The following is a 13969-nucleotide window of genomic DNA, read 5'->3' as shown; positions in this document are numbered from 1 at the left end:
CAATGGCCGCCGCTGCCAGCACGCTATGGCCAGCGCACCGCGCTGATCTGAAGGCAGGAGCCAGGTGCTTTTCCTAGTCTCCCATGGGGTACAGGGCCCAAGCACCTGGGCCATCCTCCACTGCACTCCCTGGCCACAGCAGAGAGCTGGCCTGGAAGAGGAGCAACCGGGACAGAATCCGGCACCCCGACCGGGACTAGAACCCGGTGTGCCGGCACCGCAGGCAGAGGATTAGCCTATTGAGCTACAGCGGCGCTGGCAGTGCTTAGGTTTTTACAAGAACATTTTATTTGTCGAAAAATGTCATCCCATGAGAATAACAGAGCATTAGGAATTGGTCTACCACAAATTCTGCCTCTGGGACAATGGCTGTAACTTTAATATATTACCTCTTAGGTTCATTCTATCTCTGTGACAATGGCTATAACTTTAATCTCTTTGGTTCTTCAATATTTGCTTTTGTGTAGTGGAACCATCTTGCTAGTACGTACTGTTAACTTAGTCCTATGAAGAATAATCATGTATTTTTTTAAAGAAAATCTGAGTTGTTCCATGTTTAGAGTTCTTGGGGAATTGGTACTCTGTAAGTATATTTAACAAACAGACAAATAAAAAGAAGTTCCATTCTGCCATTATGGCCTCTGGAGAAAATGAATAACCTAGGTGATTCAAGATAACTGCAATGTAAAACTTCAGCTTTATTTCATGATGCTGTGTAACCAGACAAGTTAGGGAAAAAATGAGGTGGTGACATTTTTCCAATTAACGTTTTTGCTACAGTCATCATGAGAGAAGTTTCATTTTGCTTCATATAGGGACTAATGCTTATTAATTCAGTCTACAATTTTAAATTTTCTGGGAATCAAACACTACTTACAGTTGATATCAGCAATCTTTAGAAGATTATATTTGGGCCAGGTGATACTTAAGGCTCATTGTTGTTGTTTATTTTGTGGGAGACACAGAGAGAGAAAGACACGAGCAGATAGAGCTTCCAACCACTGATTTACTTCACAAATGCACACAGTGGCTGGGGCCAAACCAAGACGGGGGGAATTCAGTCCAGGTCTCCCAATTACTTGAGCCATCACCATTGCCCCCAGGGTCTGCATTGGCAGAACACTGGAGTCAGGAGCCAGAGCTGTATATTGAACCCAGGTATTCCTCCAGTGTGGAATGTGTATGCTAAACCAATGTCTTAACTAGGCCAAATGCCCACCCCTTAAGGTCCTTTTTAAGCCTGAAATTTCATAATAGCAGAGCAGCAAGTAGTGCTATTTTTATGCTTTCTAATTAAGAATACTAGGACTTCTTAAGCAAAACAAAATATAACTTTCTACTGGTAGAAAAATCAATTTTGAAAATTTTCTTCCCATTTTTCTTGTCATTCTTCCCAGCAAAAAAATATAAATATTTTATATACACTATAAATTTTACTGCACCTTTTTCTTCTTGTTTATTATTCCCATGTTAGAATGATTCTGCTTGTAACTGTTGAAAGGAGTTTCTATTATATAGAAGAAATAAAAGAAACAATGTTACTGTGAAGTGTGAAGGGAAATATGTCAAATGTGGCACTGTAGCTTTGTTTGGGTGATAAAGCTTACTTTTTAACTCCTTCTTTCCATAATGGCTTAAAAAGAAGACAGAACCAAAAATTCCAAGCAAAAAGAGGACTACTTCTAGCCAATGGCATTCTCCTCCTGTTGTGCTTATCTTAAAAGATATGGAAAGCTTCACTACAAAAGTACTCCAAGACTTCATACTAATGAGCAGGTATTTGGTTTGTCACCTGGGTTTTGTGCAAAATTCTTTTTTATTAAGAAAAAGTATTCCTTTTACCTTAAAAAGCATAATCTTCGTTTTGAGTCCAACTGGACAAAGCTCAAAATGATACCAAATTTTTTCATTAAATGTTCAAATACATTTCAGATTTTTCATTTGCTTCTTAACTCAAGAACAGGAATCACAAACTTAGCCCATTTTTAATGAACGTGGTAAGGCAGTATAAAGTATAGTTTATTTCACCAAAGTCTGTTGTGCATTAAATGGGATAAACTACTCCAGATGGAGATAATTTATTAGATCATTTTTTTAAGATTTATTTATTTATTTGAAAGAGTTACACAGAGAGAGTAGGGGAGGCAGAGAGAGAGAGAGAGAGAGGTCTTCCGTCCGCTGGTTCACTCCCCAATTGGCTGTAATGGCAGGAGCTGCGCTGATCCGAAGCCAGGAGCCAGGAGCTTCTTCTGGGTCTCCCCTGTGGGTGCAGGGGCCCAAGGACTTGGGCCATCATCCACTGCTTTCCCAGGCCACAGCAGAGAGCTGGATTGCAAGTGAAGCAGCCAGGACACGAACCCGCCCCCATATGGGATGCCGGCACTGCAGGCAGTGGCTTAACTTGCTGTGCCACAGCGCTGGCCCCAATTTACTACATCTTTATGATAACTAGGCAGTCTTAGAGGCTTTGAGTTGCACATAGCTTTACTAAGCAAGAATATTTTCCAAATAGCACTAGCTTAGATTTATATATTTCTAGTGAAAAACTATATTTAATATATTTTGACTTTCTCTAAATGTCAACTTGGCTTAATACTTAACTCCATTTGCCTAAAACCATACTGTGTATAATATACTAACACACTTGAAATTTGTATTTTCATAGAATTTTTTTTGTCTTGACTTTAAGAGTTCTAGCTGCCAGGACTTTCCTTCATGCTAACACTGATGTGCCTACCATGCTGAGGAAGTCAACTACAAAAAATTACACTTTTTAGAGCTCAGGCTTCTGACTACTCTATCCATTAAAAGTAAAGACAAACTTAACAGGCAGAGAGTGAGGTACTTTACATCTATGAAGGTAGTACTGTGTATAGCTAAAACACTGAAAAGCAGTGGCTAACAGGAGAGAGTAATCAAAATCATTTAGTCATGATAGAGAGCTCTCTGTCTTGTAATAGTCCTCAAAGATAGTGCTGTTTTACCTCGTAGAAGTTATTTGTGTTTTTCTGGTAGTGTTAAAGTGTTCAGTTTGTTCAAGAATATGAGGAAGTGATATATCATTTTTAATGATGTCCATTAAGATGACTTTATATATGTGTAAAAAAGTTTTTTTTTTTAAGATTTATTTTTTTATTTGAAAGGCAGAGTTACAGAGAGAGAGACATAGGAATATCTTCAGTTCGCTGGATCAGTACCTAAATGGCTACAACAGCCAGGACTGTGCTAAGCCAACACCAACAGCCTGGAACTCCATTCTGTCTCCATGGAGGTGGCAGGAAGCCAAGCACTTGGGCCACCCTCCACTGCTTTCCCAGGCACATTAACAGAAGGCTGGATCAGAAGTAAAGCATCCAGGACTCAACCCAGTGTTCATAGGGATGCCAGCTTTGTAGGTGGCACCTTAATCCACTGTGCTACAATGCCTACCCCAAGAAAAGTTTCCTAATCTTGGCTACTGTGACTGGATCACGAAGTGTCTATTAGAAATGCTTATAAATAGAATAAGTTGCCCTGAGTATTTAAGGAGCTCTATGTCACTGAATTATTGAAGCATAGGTTAGATGCCTAACTGTAAAGAAGATTGTAGGTATGACAGACTCTGAGGGAGAGGTTAGACTAAATGGTATCTAATATCTCTTCTAACACTTGAGATTATATAGCAGTAGTGGGGCATTTGATTTTTCTTGCCCTCTATGTTTTTATTTTTAAAATGAAAAGGAACCATTAATAGATTAATAGATTGAATTCAAAGCTAGAATGTCTTGGAAATAACTACTTCTATGTTACTTTAACAGAAGAAAATGAATGACCTAGAAAATTTTAGTATTTGGAATGATACTTGTTAGTGTCTGTGTGCAGTAAAGCTTGTCTTATCTTGCAGTACAGCATATTGAAATACGTTTACTAAAGAGATTTCACTTTTGTATCTTTCTTTGAAAACTAGTCAACATCTGCATGAATTTCCACTAATACTCATTTTTGGTATCGCCACATCTCCTATTATCATCCACCGGTTGCTTCCTCATGCAGTGTCATCTCTGTTGTGTATAGAGCTGTTCCAATCATTATCTTGCAAGGAGCACCTGACTTCAGTACTTGATAAGGTAAAAATTAAAAGTTTTACCAATGAAATAGAAGGAAAGAAAAACTACCAAGAATGGATTGTAAATATAAATGTTAATGATGTATCCCACATCTCTGAATGCAAAACTGAACATAGCGCTTTGCTTATCTTAATAGTTTTATGTAATAATTGTTATAACATTTTATAAGTAATTTTGTATAGAATTAACTCCAGATAAGTAATAAGCTTTACCAAGAGTGGTACCTATATATGTTTATATATCTATAAAACCTATAAAGTTATAGATTTTATTTATGTTAAAGATTTACTTATTTATTTGCAAGAGTTAGAGATGGATAGACAGACAGAAATCTTCCATCCACTTGTTCACTTCCCAATGGTTGCAATGGCTGGAGCTGAGCTGGTCCGAAGCCAAGAGTCAGGTGCTTCTTCTGGGTTTCCTTCGTGGGTGCAGAGGGCCAACCACTTGGGCAATCTCCTGCTCCTTTCCCAGGTGCATTAACAGAGAGCTGGATTGGAAGTGGAGCAGCCGGGACTCGAACTGACAACAGTGTGGGATGCCGGCATCACAGGCAGCAGCTTTACCCACTTTACCACAGTGTCAGCCTCAAAATTACAGGTTTTAAAAACAACTATTTTATAGAATTTATAGATTCCTATAAGCAATAGCAATATATTTTAACTCTTAAATTTTATAGAAAGTGATTTGAAGTTTTTAATAGACTTTTTTTAATAGAAAGCTTTTATTTAAGAAATATAAATTTCAGAGGTACAACTTTTGGATTAGACCCTTTTCTAACTGAGTATCATGCTGGCCTTAACAACAAATAAATATTAAAATTTCCCTAGAACCTCGGCTACTATAAAACTTCTACTTAAATAGAAATAGGACACTTTGGGGGCCAGCCCTGTGGCACAGTGGTTTAAAGCCCAGGTGATGGTTCAAGTCCCTGCTGTTCGACTTCTGACACAGCTCCCTGCCAATGCATCTGGGAAATCAGCACAGGGTGGCCCAAGTCCTTGGGTCCCTGGACCTGTGTGGGAGACCTGGAAGAAGCTCCTGACTCCTGGCTTTAGCCTGGCCCAGCCCCCGTTGTGGCCATTTGGGGAGTGAACCAGCAGATGGAAGACCTCTCTCTCTCTCTCCCCCTCCCTCCCTCTCCCTCCCTCCCTCCCCCTCCCTGTAACTCTACCTTTCAAATAAATCTTTAAAAAAAAAAAAAAGGAAAGAAAGAAATAGGACACTTTGATGTTGACCTTCCACAAACTTTTCCCGAGAAGCAACTCCTTTGAGATGTGCTTTATGCTGTTTTTGTGAGGTAAACTAATGACTACCTTATTTATTAACCATTTCTACTCTTCATAATAGTATTATTCATCTGATTTATTGACACTTTAATAGATTTTTAAAATTTATGTTTTTTCATTTTACATGAAAGAGAGTCAGGGAAAGAGAACTTTTCTATCCACTGGGTCACTCCCCAAATGTTTGCAACAGTCAGCACTGAGCCAGGCTGAAACCAGGAGCCTGGAACTCTGTTCAGGTTTCCCATATGGGTATAAAGGACCCAAGTATTTAAGCAATCATCTGCTGCCTCTTAGGATGTGCATTGGAAGTTGAATTGGAAGCAGAATACCCAGAACTTGAACCATTCACCACTGTATGAAGTGTTTGGTTGTAGTGAAATTCTGTTGACCTTCTACACTAAGCCTAATATGACTTTTCTCTCCTTGCCTCACCTCTCTCCTGCACTCCCCTCCCCTCCCCTCTCCTCTATTTTCTCCTCTTTAACTCACTCACTTCCCTCCTCCCTCCCTCCCTCCCTCCCTCCCTTCCTTCCGTCCATCCATCCATCTTTCTAAGACAGCAATAATTGACTCCCTAAATGCCTGGAGCCAGAAACTTCATCTGGGTCTACCAAGTAGGTAGCAAGAACTCAAGTTCTAGGACCATCATTGCTGCCTCCCAGGGTCAGCTGAATCAGGAGCTGGAGCCAGATATTGAACCTGCAAACTCTGATGCGGGAGGCCAGCCTCCTAATTTGTAGGCTAACTCTGCCCCTGACTGTCCATTTTCAGATGTAAAATCTCTCTAAGGGCCACTGAAAATTAACCAAATAATAACAAATTTAGCTATTCTGCATTTAAAAAATATACATTAGTAAATTTTGTGTTTGGCATTCAGCAGTACATAATATGTTGTTCTTCAGTCTTTGAATCAGTAGGAATGAAAAAGAAATTACCAATTGCAAATTCTTTGGTGGCTTCTGATCAGGGGAAATGTTTATACAGTTGTCAGGCAGTCTTTTTAAAAAAAAAAAAAATTATTTATTTATTTGAAAGAGTTACACAGAGAGAGAAGGAGAGGCAGAGAGAGAGAAAGAGGTCTTCCATCCGCTGGTTCACTCCCCAATTGGCCACAATGGCCGGAACTGTGCCGATCCGAAGCCAGGATCTTCCTCCTGGTCTCACGCAGGTGCAAGGGCCCAAGAACTTGTGCCATCTTCTACTGCTTTCCGAGGCCATAGCAGAGAGCTGGATCAGAAGTGGAGCAGCCAGGACTCGAACCAGTGCCCATATGGGATGCAGGCACTGCAGGTGGCAGCTTTACCTGCTACGCCAAAGCGCCAATCCCACAGGCAGTCTTTTTAAAAATTAAATATGGCAGAGAGTTGTGAACATGTAGTATGAATAGCTTTTTATTGTTGTTATTGTTATATGATTGAACTTAAAATTTCAGTTAATATTTCACCTAAAAATAGCTACTTTGTGTTACAGCTTTCATATTTACTGTGTCATAGTAGCATTTTTTGCTTAATTATTTATGCTTCATATTTATAAGGAAAAATATTAACAAGGAATTTGCCCTTGCCCCACCTCTTTCAGCTACTTCTTACAACTCACTTTCCCTTTAAAGTGAATGAAAAAGTGTTGCAGGTTTTGACCAACATCTTTTTGTATCATGATTTCTCAATTCAAAACTTTATAAAAGGACTTCAGGTAAGAAGATACTAGTGGGTTTAAAAATCTACAACTAATTCTAAGTAACTTGTATGTTTTTTCAGTCTGTGTATTGCAATAATTAAGGCATTTTAAGTGCCTTAAATTTCACAATGTAGAATGTGAAAATTCAAGTTATTTTATTCTAGATTCTGCTGTTCCTTTGTTACCCTATAGTAAAATATAGGGAATAATTAGGATATCAGTGATGGAAAAGACCTCTTACCATTCTAGTAATTCTTGGCTATTGAGAATCTGATGAAAGTTTATGCACTTTACCCATGAAATACCATATCTAAGGGGTCAACATACTTATGTAATGTGCCGAACAGTAAATCTTCTCAGCTTTTCCTGCTTGCTTTGGTCATTACTGTTGCTACCACTTTCATAACCATTTAAAGATGTTAAAAAAAAAACACATTTTTAGTTCCTGAGCCATACAAAAGTAGATTGTAGAATGTAGTTTTATGTCCCCTAAACATGTATGTGTATGTGTGTGTGAGTGTGTAGTCATATGTATTCATTTGTATTTATTCTTATATATGGGGAATGTATGTTCACCAGGGTTTCACAAATTGCCAGAAGCTAATTCTTGAATTTGGCTTTATAACGTCTTCTCATTCTTAACAAAGAACCCATTCTCCAGTTGGTCAAAGGTTAAAATTACTGCCCTTTCTTGACCACTACCTAAGTTATCTTAGCAAAACATAGACCTTGTGAACACATACCATTTGTCAAGTTCATTTATCAAGTTCATGGCAGATATTAGTAACCTTCAGTGCCAGAATACAATATGCTATTATGTTTGTGTAGTGCCTTGAAGGTTTTAAATTATTTCTCACATATATTCTTCCTCTACATAAAAAAACTGCACTGGTTTTTATGGGTAATCTGTATCCTTATTTTTTTTTCCACATTGACTTTTTTTTTACAACCTGCAAATATATTTTATTTATTTTGTATGCATTTGGCTTAGATGGGTTTTATTTTTGTTAATTTATTATTCTTAAAAAAAATTTTATTTATGTAAAGGGAACAAATTTCATGTATTTCATATATACAGTTTTAGAAGCATAATATCTCCCACTCTACCCTCCATCCCTAGCATTGACTTTTTAAAAAGAGTGTTTTTTTGTTTTTTTGTTTTTAATTTATTTGAAAGACAGTTGACAGAAAGAAGGGGAGAGACAGAGAAAGAAAAGTCTTCTGTTTGCTGGTTTACTCCCTAAATGGCTGCAGTGGCTAGACCTGAGCCAGGCCAAAGCCAGGAGCCTAGAACTCCATCCAGGTGTCCCACATGGGTACAGGACCTAAGCACTTGATCCATCTTCTGCTGATTTCCCAGGCGTTTGATTAGGGAGCTGGATCAGATGTGGAGCAGCAGGCACTTGAACCAGTGCCTATAGGGAATGTGTGACAGGTGGGCAGCTTAACCTGCTTCACAATGGTGCCAGCCCCTAAAGAATATTTTAAAGGAAGAAAACATTTACCTTAGCAGTTTATGAAATTAATGATTTAGATATAGTTAATAACCTTCTAAATTACTTCTTTCATTCATTCATTCACTCACTGATGAAAATTTATTGAGAGCCTACTATAAGCCCAGCATTATGCTGACCCTTGGAGGCAGAAGGAAAATAAGTCTTTGCCTTCAATGTGCACATTGTTCAGTGAGCGAATTAGAAGAGTAAACCAATCCACAGAGTAGTCAGTTTTGTAAAAGAAGCATTCCAAGGTATTGCACAGGATGGAATTGTATCCCAAATTATAGGAACTAGCTCAGCCAATAGCAGAACATTCCAGGGAAAGACAAAAAGTAGAGGAAAGGAAATCTGTGAAAAGAATCAGCGTGATAGTGGAACTGGAAAACAGAAAACAAATTTGAGGATGAGACAGAATTAACAGATCCTGACCAATAAGGAAATAAGATGTGTAAGATAGGAGCAAGGTGACACACAGGCTTTAGATTGGCAAATGGATTGGACATTGGTACTTGACATGAGCAGTTACAGTCTAATTTGTACTTGTTTATAAATTTGGCAGGCCCCTTTGCCTTACAGCCTTCGCAAATGGACTATTTGGGCCATTTCCTGTCATCTTGGATATCTTGTTCTCAGCTCTATAAGCTCAGCAATTCATTATCAGTTCACCTAAGACAGATAAAGCTCACCATTACTGATTCATGGTGAGCTAATATTTTAAGATTGTTACATAACCTAAAGTATTAATTCATTAGTTTGTGGTGGGAAATGCTGTTTTCCAGTGTTAGAATGTATTTTCTCCACTAAGGAACTGCCTTTCTGGTTTCAAGATTATCTGGAAAAACAAAACTTTCTTGAGAAAATTGCTTAGAACTAGGATAAGGAACATTTGGGTAGTTTGGTGATCTATATCTTGCATGTTAAAATTTGGAAAATCATTCCTCTCCCATTGTGGAGACCACGGCATTCCATTATTGGAATACTTATATCTACCAGATAACTGTACCAAGTTTTCTTCCATGAAATAAAACCAAATGTAAAAAGTTAAATTGGGGCCAACACTGTAGCATACTGAGGTAAGCCACCACCTATGATGTTATCATCCCATATGGGTGCCAGTCGAGTTCTGTCTGCTCCACTTCCGATCTGGCTTCCTGTTAATGCACCTGGGGAAAGCGGTGGAGGAGAGCCCAAGTGCTTGGACCCCTGCCCCCATGTGAGAGACCCAGATGAAGCTGCAGGATCCTGGCTTTGTCCTGGCCCAGCCCTGGCTATTGCAGCCATTTGAGGAGTAAACCATCAGATGGAAGATCTCTCTGTGTCTGTAACTCTGCCTTCCAAATAAATAAATAATCTTTAAAAAATAGAAAAATGAAGAAAGAAAAGCTACATTTTCATTATTCTTTGCTATCAGATGCCATAGCTTCTACCATTGTAGCATTTTTCTTTTTAAAGACTTATTTATCCACCTCAAAGGCAGAGTTACAGAGAGGAAACAAGAGACAGAGATAGAGATCTTCCATCTTCTGATTCACTCCAAAATGGCCTCATCAGCCAGAGCTGGGCCGGACTCAAGCCAGGAGCCAGGAACTTCCTCCAGGTCTTCCACATGGCTATAGGGATCCAAGGACCTGGGCCATTTTTAGCTACTTTCCTAAGCACACCAGCCAGGAGCTGGATTGGAAGTAGAACAGCCAGGACTCCAATCTGTACCCATGTGGGATGCCAGCCCCTTTATTTATTACAACTGACCAGTTTTTTTTTGCACTGATTTTATTTTATTTTATTTATTTAAAGATTTATTTATTGATTTGAAAGGCAGAGAGAAAAAGAGTTGTCCTCCATCTGCTGGTTCACTCACCAGATGGCTGCAGTTGTAGGATTGGTCCAGGCCAAAGCCAGGAGCTTAGAGCTCCATCTGAGTCTCCCACAAGGGTTGTAGGGGCCCAAGTATTTGGGCCGTTGTCTGCTGCTTTCCCAAGCTTATCAGTAGGGAGGTGGATTGGAAATAGAGCTGCTAGTGCTCCAATATGGGATGCCAGTGTTGCAGGCAGCAGCTTAGCTCACTGAGCCCAACACTGGCCCCTGTTTCGCTGATTTTAGGTTGCTGGCTTCCTAAATACTTAGGACCTAGATACTTAGGTCTCATCCCATTCCCATCCATACCACATTTATAACTATTATGAGTTGCTTCTGCAGATGATAATCTATCCATGTATATTAGTTTTGTTTAGTTTGTATTTCAGAGATTACCATTTTGTGAACTTGTCCACATAATACAGCCTTAAACTATTGGAGGTATAAATCCCATTTATGTGTTGTTGGCAGTGTTATTGTGACATTATTAAATATATTAACACCATAATCTTTTTGCTCTTTAGAAAATGAACTTAAAATTGAGCAGACATAAAGCAAAAGATTTACTGCCAAAATATAATAAATATATTTAATCTTCACATTTCTTTCAGCTTTCTCTATTAGAGCATTTTTATTCCCAGCCCCTAAGTGTTCTGTGCTGTAATCTCCCAGAAGCCAAGAGAAGGATAAATTTTTTATCAGCTAATCAATGTGAAAACATTCGACGTCTCCCATCATTTCGGAGGTAAAAGGAAAAATACATATTTAACATATCTTGTATAGAGTTTATAGCAAATTAAGGGATCACATCCAATTATTTTTGAGGTTGGAAAAGGAATAATAGACTTTTAATTTTATTTACAGCAATACTAAACTATTCCATCATTAATTGTGGGATTTCCTTGATGGATTTGAAAATTTGGCATAAAATATATTTTTATAGAAGGCCATAATTTGGGGGTTCTCCAGACTTACTTTTTAGGCACGATCCGGCACGTTTAGGGTGGTTTGGCTATAGGCCAGACTTACTTTTTAGAAATAACATTTCCTATTTCTGGGAGGTATGGTCTTCATAATTAGACCCAGGACTATAAGTACCGCTGATTTAAGAAGTTAAAAATTACTCTTAAACTATGACTGTCACCTTGAATTTATTTTTGAAAATGTGACCATCATTCTAGTAGTTATTTTTTCCATTATGCTATTCAAATATGTAGAATTTTTAACTTTGTCTTTTTGTGTATGGGATGGTAAAAATTTTAGGTATGTGGAAAAGCAAGCATCAGAAAAGCAAGTTGCACTGTTGACCAATGAAAGATTTTTGAAGGTAGGAATGTGAGTGTGAGTGTGTTTGTTTCAGTTTCGTTCTCTTGTTTTTCCCTTCAGGAAAAAGAATATGCATATAACATGTATTGAGTCAATTTTATAAAACATATCTATACATTCTAATATTTATACAATGAAGAACTATGTCTTGATTATCAGTTCAGAATATGAATATTAAAATCATAACATCTCAACTGTAAAAGAGAGATTTTTTTTTTAATCAATTAAAATTATTAACTAGAACACTGGCTTGCTCCTGCAGTATGTTTTGAAAGCACTTTCAGATCTCTGAGATCTGCTCTATGGCTCTCTTTCCACTAACAATTTAGGAATCTGCTGGCAATCTCGTTTTAATGTTCTTTTAAAGGTTTCATAAATAAATACATGAAGAAAGCCAGGCACCCATTGCTAAGCAGATACAGATTTGACTTGAAGATACATATCATTATATATTGATAATGTAATACCTAGAAAGAAGTAATGAGGTTAAAAAATTATCAATCATACAACATAGCAAATATCAAAAGAAGGGTTTTTTCTTTCTCAAGTAATAGTTGGACACAATGCATAATTAAAAAGACACAACAAGTATTTAGTCATAAGGTTTCCTTTCACCTCTGATTTCCAACTGCCTGTTTCCCCTTCTCTGAATACAAGTGTTATTAGTTTCTTCTGTATCATCTCTAGAGATCATATCCATATATACAAGTGATTATATATATTTGAAGGTTCTAACCTTCTTACAAAAGATCAGTGTATTGTACACACGATTCTGTACTTTGTTCATTATCAGTAAAATAAAAAGTGGCATAATTGTTGCGTTGTATGAATATACGAGTACCTAAATTTTCCTTAATAAGACTTATTGGTGCACATTTAGAAATATGTAGTTTCCTTTATTTTCATACTCCTTGTGTCTTTTAAAGGAAAAAGTTGTTAGAAAATTTTAATGAAATTTAGATGAGCTTGAAGGTAAGCCCGTGTATTTTGGTAATAAATACTATTTTCAAATTTTGAACAACAGAATGCTAGATCTTCGAAGTCATGTGCTCTGTATAGTTCTCAATACTAATTTACTTCCTTTGTGAGGTCTCAAAAATTATTGCTAATGGGTTTTATGAAACATTATATCCATTGTAGAATCCATTCTGTGCCGTAATATAAAACCACTTCTAAGCTGGGTTCACTAATTATTTTAATAATCTTCATAACCTTTTCAGACCGGTATAGAAAGTCCTCAGTCCCCAATGCAGGCTATTTCCTTCTTTTTTTTTTTTTTTAACTTTTATTTAATGAATATAAATTTCCAAAGTGCAGCTTACGGATTACAATGGCTTCCCCCCATAACTTCCCTCCAACCCGCAACCCGCCCCTTTCCCGCTCCCTCTCCCCTTCCATTCACATCAAGATTCATGTTCAATTCTCTTAATATACAGAAGATCAGTTTAGCATATATTAAGTAAAGATTTCATCAGTTTGCACCCACACAGAAACACAAAGTGAAAAATACTGTTTGAGTACTAGTTATAGCATTAAATCACAATGTACAGCACATTAAGAACAGAGATCCTACATGAGGAGTAAGTGCACAGTGACTCCTATTGTTGACTTAACAAATTGACACTCTTGTTTATGGCATCAGTAATCTCCCTAGGCTCTTGTCATGAGTTGCCAAGGCTATGGAAGCCTTTTGAGTTCACTGACTCTGATCATATTTAGACAAGGTCGTAGTCAGAGTGGAAGTTCTCTCCTCCCTTCAGAGAAAGGTACCTCCTTCTTTGATGACCCATTCTTTCCACTGGGATCTCACTCGCGGAGATCTTTCATTTAGGGTTTTCTTTCTTCCTTTCTTCCTTTCTTCCTTTCTTTCTTCCTTTCTTTTTTCCTTCCTTTCTTCCTTCCTTTCTTCCTTCCTTTCTTCCTTCCTTTCTTCCTTCCTTCCTTCCTTCCTTCCTTCCTTTCTTTCTTTCTTTCTTTGCCAGAGTGTCTTGGCTTTCCATGCCTGAAATACTCTCATGGTCTTTTCAGCCAGATCCGCATGCCTTAAGGGCTGATTTTGAGGCCAGAGTGCTGTTTAGGACATCTGCCATTCTATGAGTCTGCTGTGTATCTCGCTTCCCATGTTGGATCATTCTCTCCCTTTTTTATTCTATCAGTATTTGCAGACACTAGTCTTGTTTATGTGATCCCTTTGGCTCTTAGTCCTATCATTATGATC

At 37.9% G+C, this 13969-nt stretch overlaps 1 protein-coding gene across 15 annotated transcripts in view; it reads left to right on the top strand.

The window, feature by feature from the left end:
• ORC3 (origin recognition complex subunit 3) overlaps positions 1 to 13969 on the top strand; it is a 95249-nt gene that overhangs the window by 19966 nt on the left and 61314 nt on the right. For all 15 annotated transcript variants that reach the window (XM_089332920.1, XM_089332918.1, XM_051854484.3 and 12 more), the window contains 5 exons: positions 1643 to 1776; positions 3947 to 4106; positions 6974 to 7087; positions 11037 to 11170; positions 11689 to 11752. In XM_089332920.1, the coding sequence (XP_089189046.1) occupies positions 1643 to 1776; positions 3947 to 4106; positions 6974 to 7087; positions 11037 to 11170; positions 11689 to 11752 (606 nt within the window). The remainder of the gene's footprint in view (positions 1 to 1642; positions 1777 to 3946; positions 4107 to 6973; positions 7088 to 11036; positions 11171 to 11688; positions 11753 to 13969) is intronic.

The sequence above is a fragment of the Oryctolagus cuniculus genome, chromosome 5, assembly GCF_051225735.1.
Source record: "Oryctolagus cuniculus isolate XC-2025 breed Fujian yellow rabbit chromosome 5, ASM5122573v1, whole genome shotgun sequence".
In the NCBI taxonomy this organism is placed as follows: Eukaryota; Metazoa; Chordata; class Mammalia; order Lagomorpha; family Leporidae; genus Oryctolagus; species Oryctolagus cuniculus.
The sequence above is the reverse complement of the archived record's forward strand: the minus strand, read 5'-3'. Positions and strand labels throughout refer to the sequence as shown.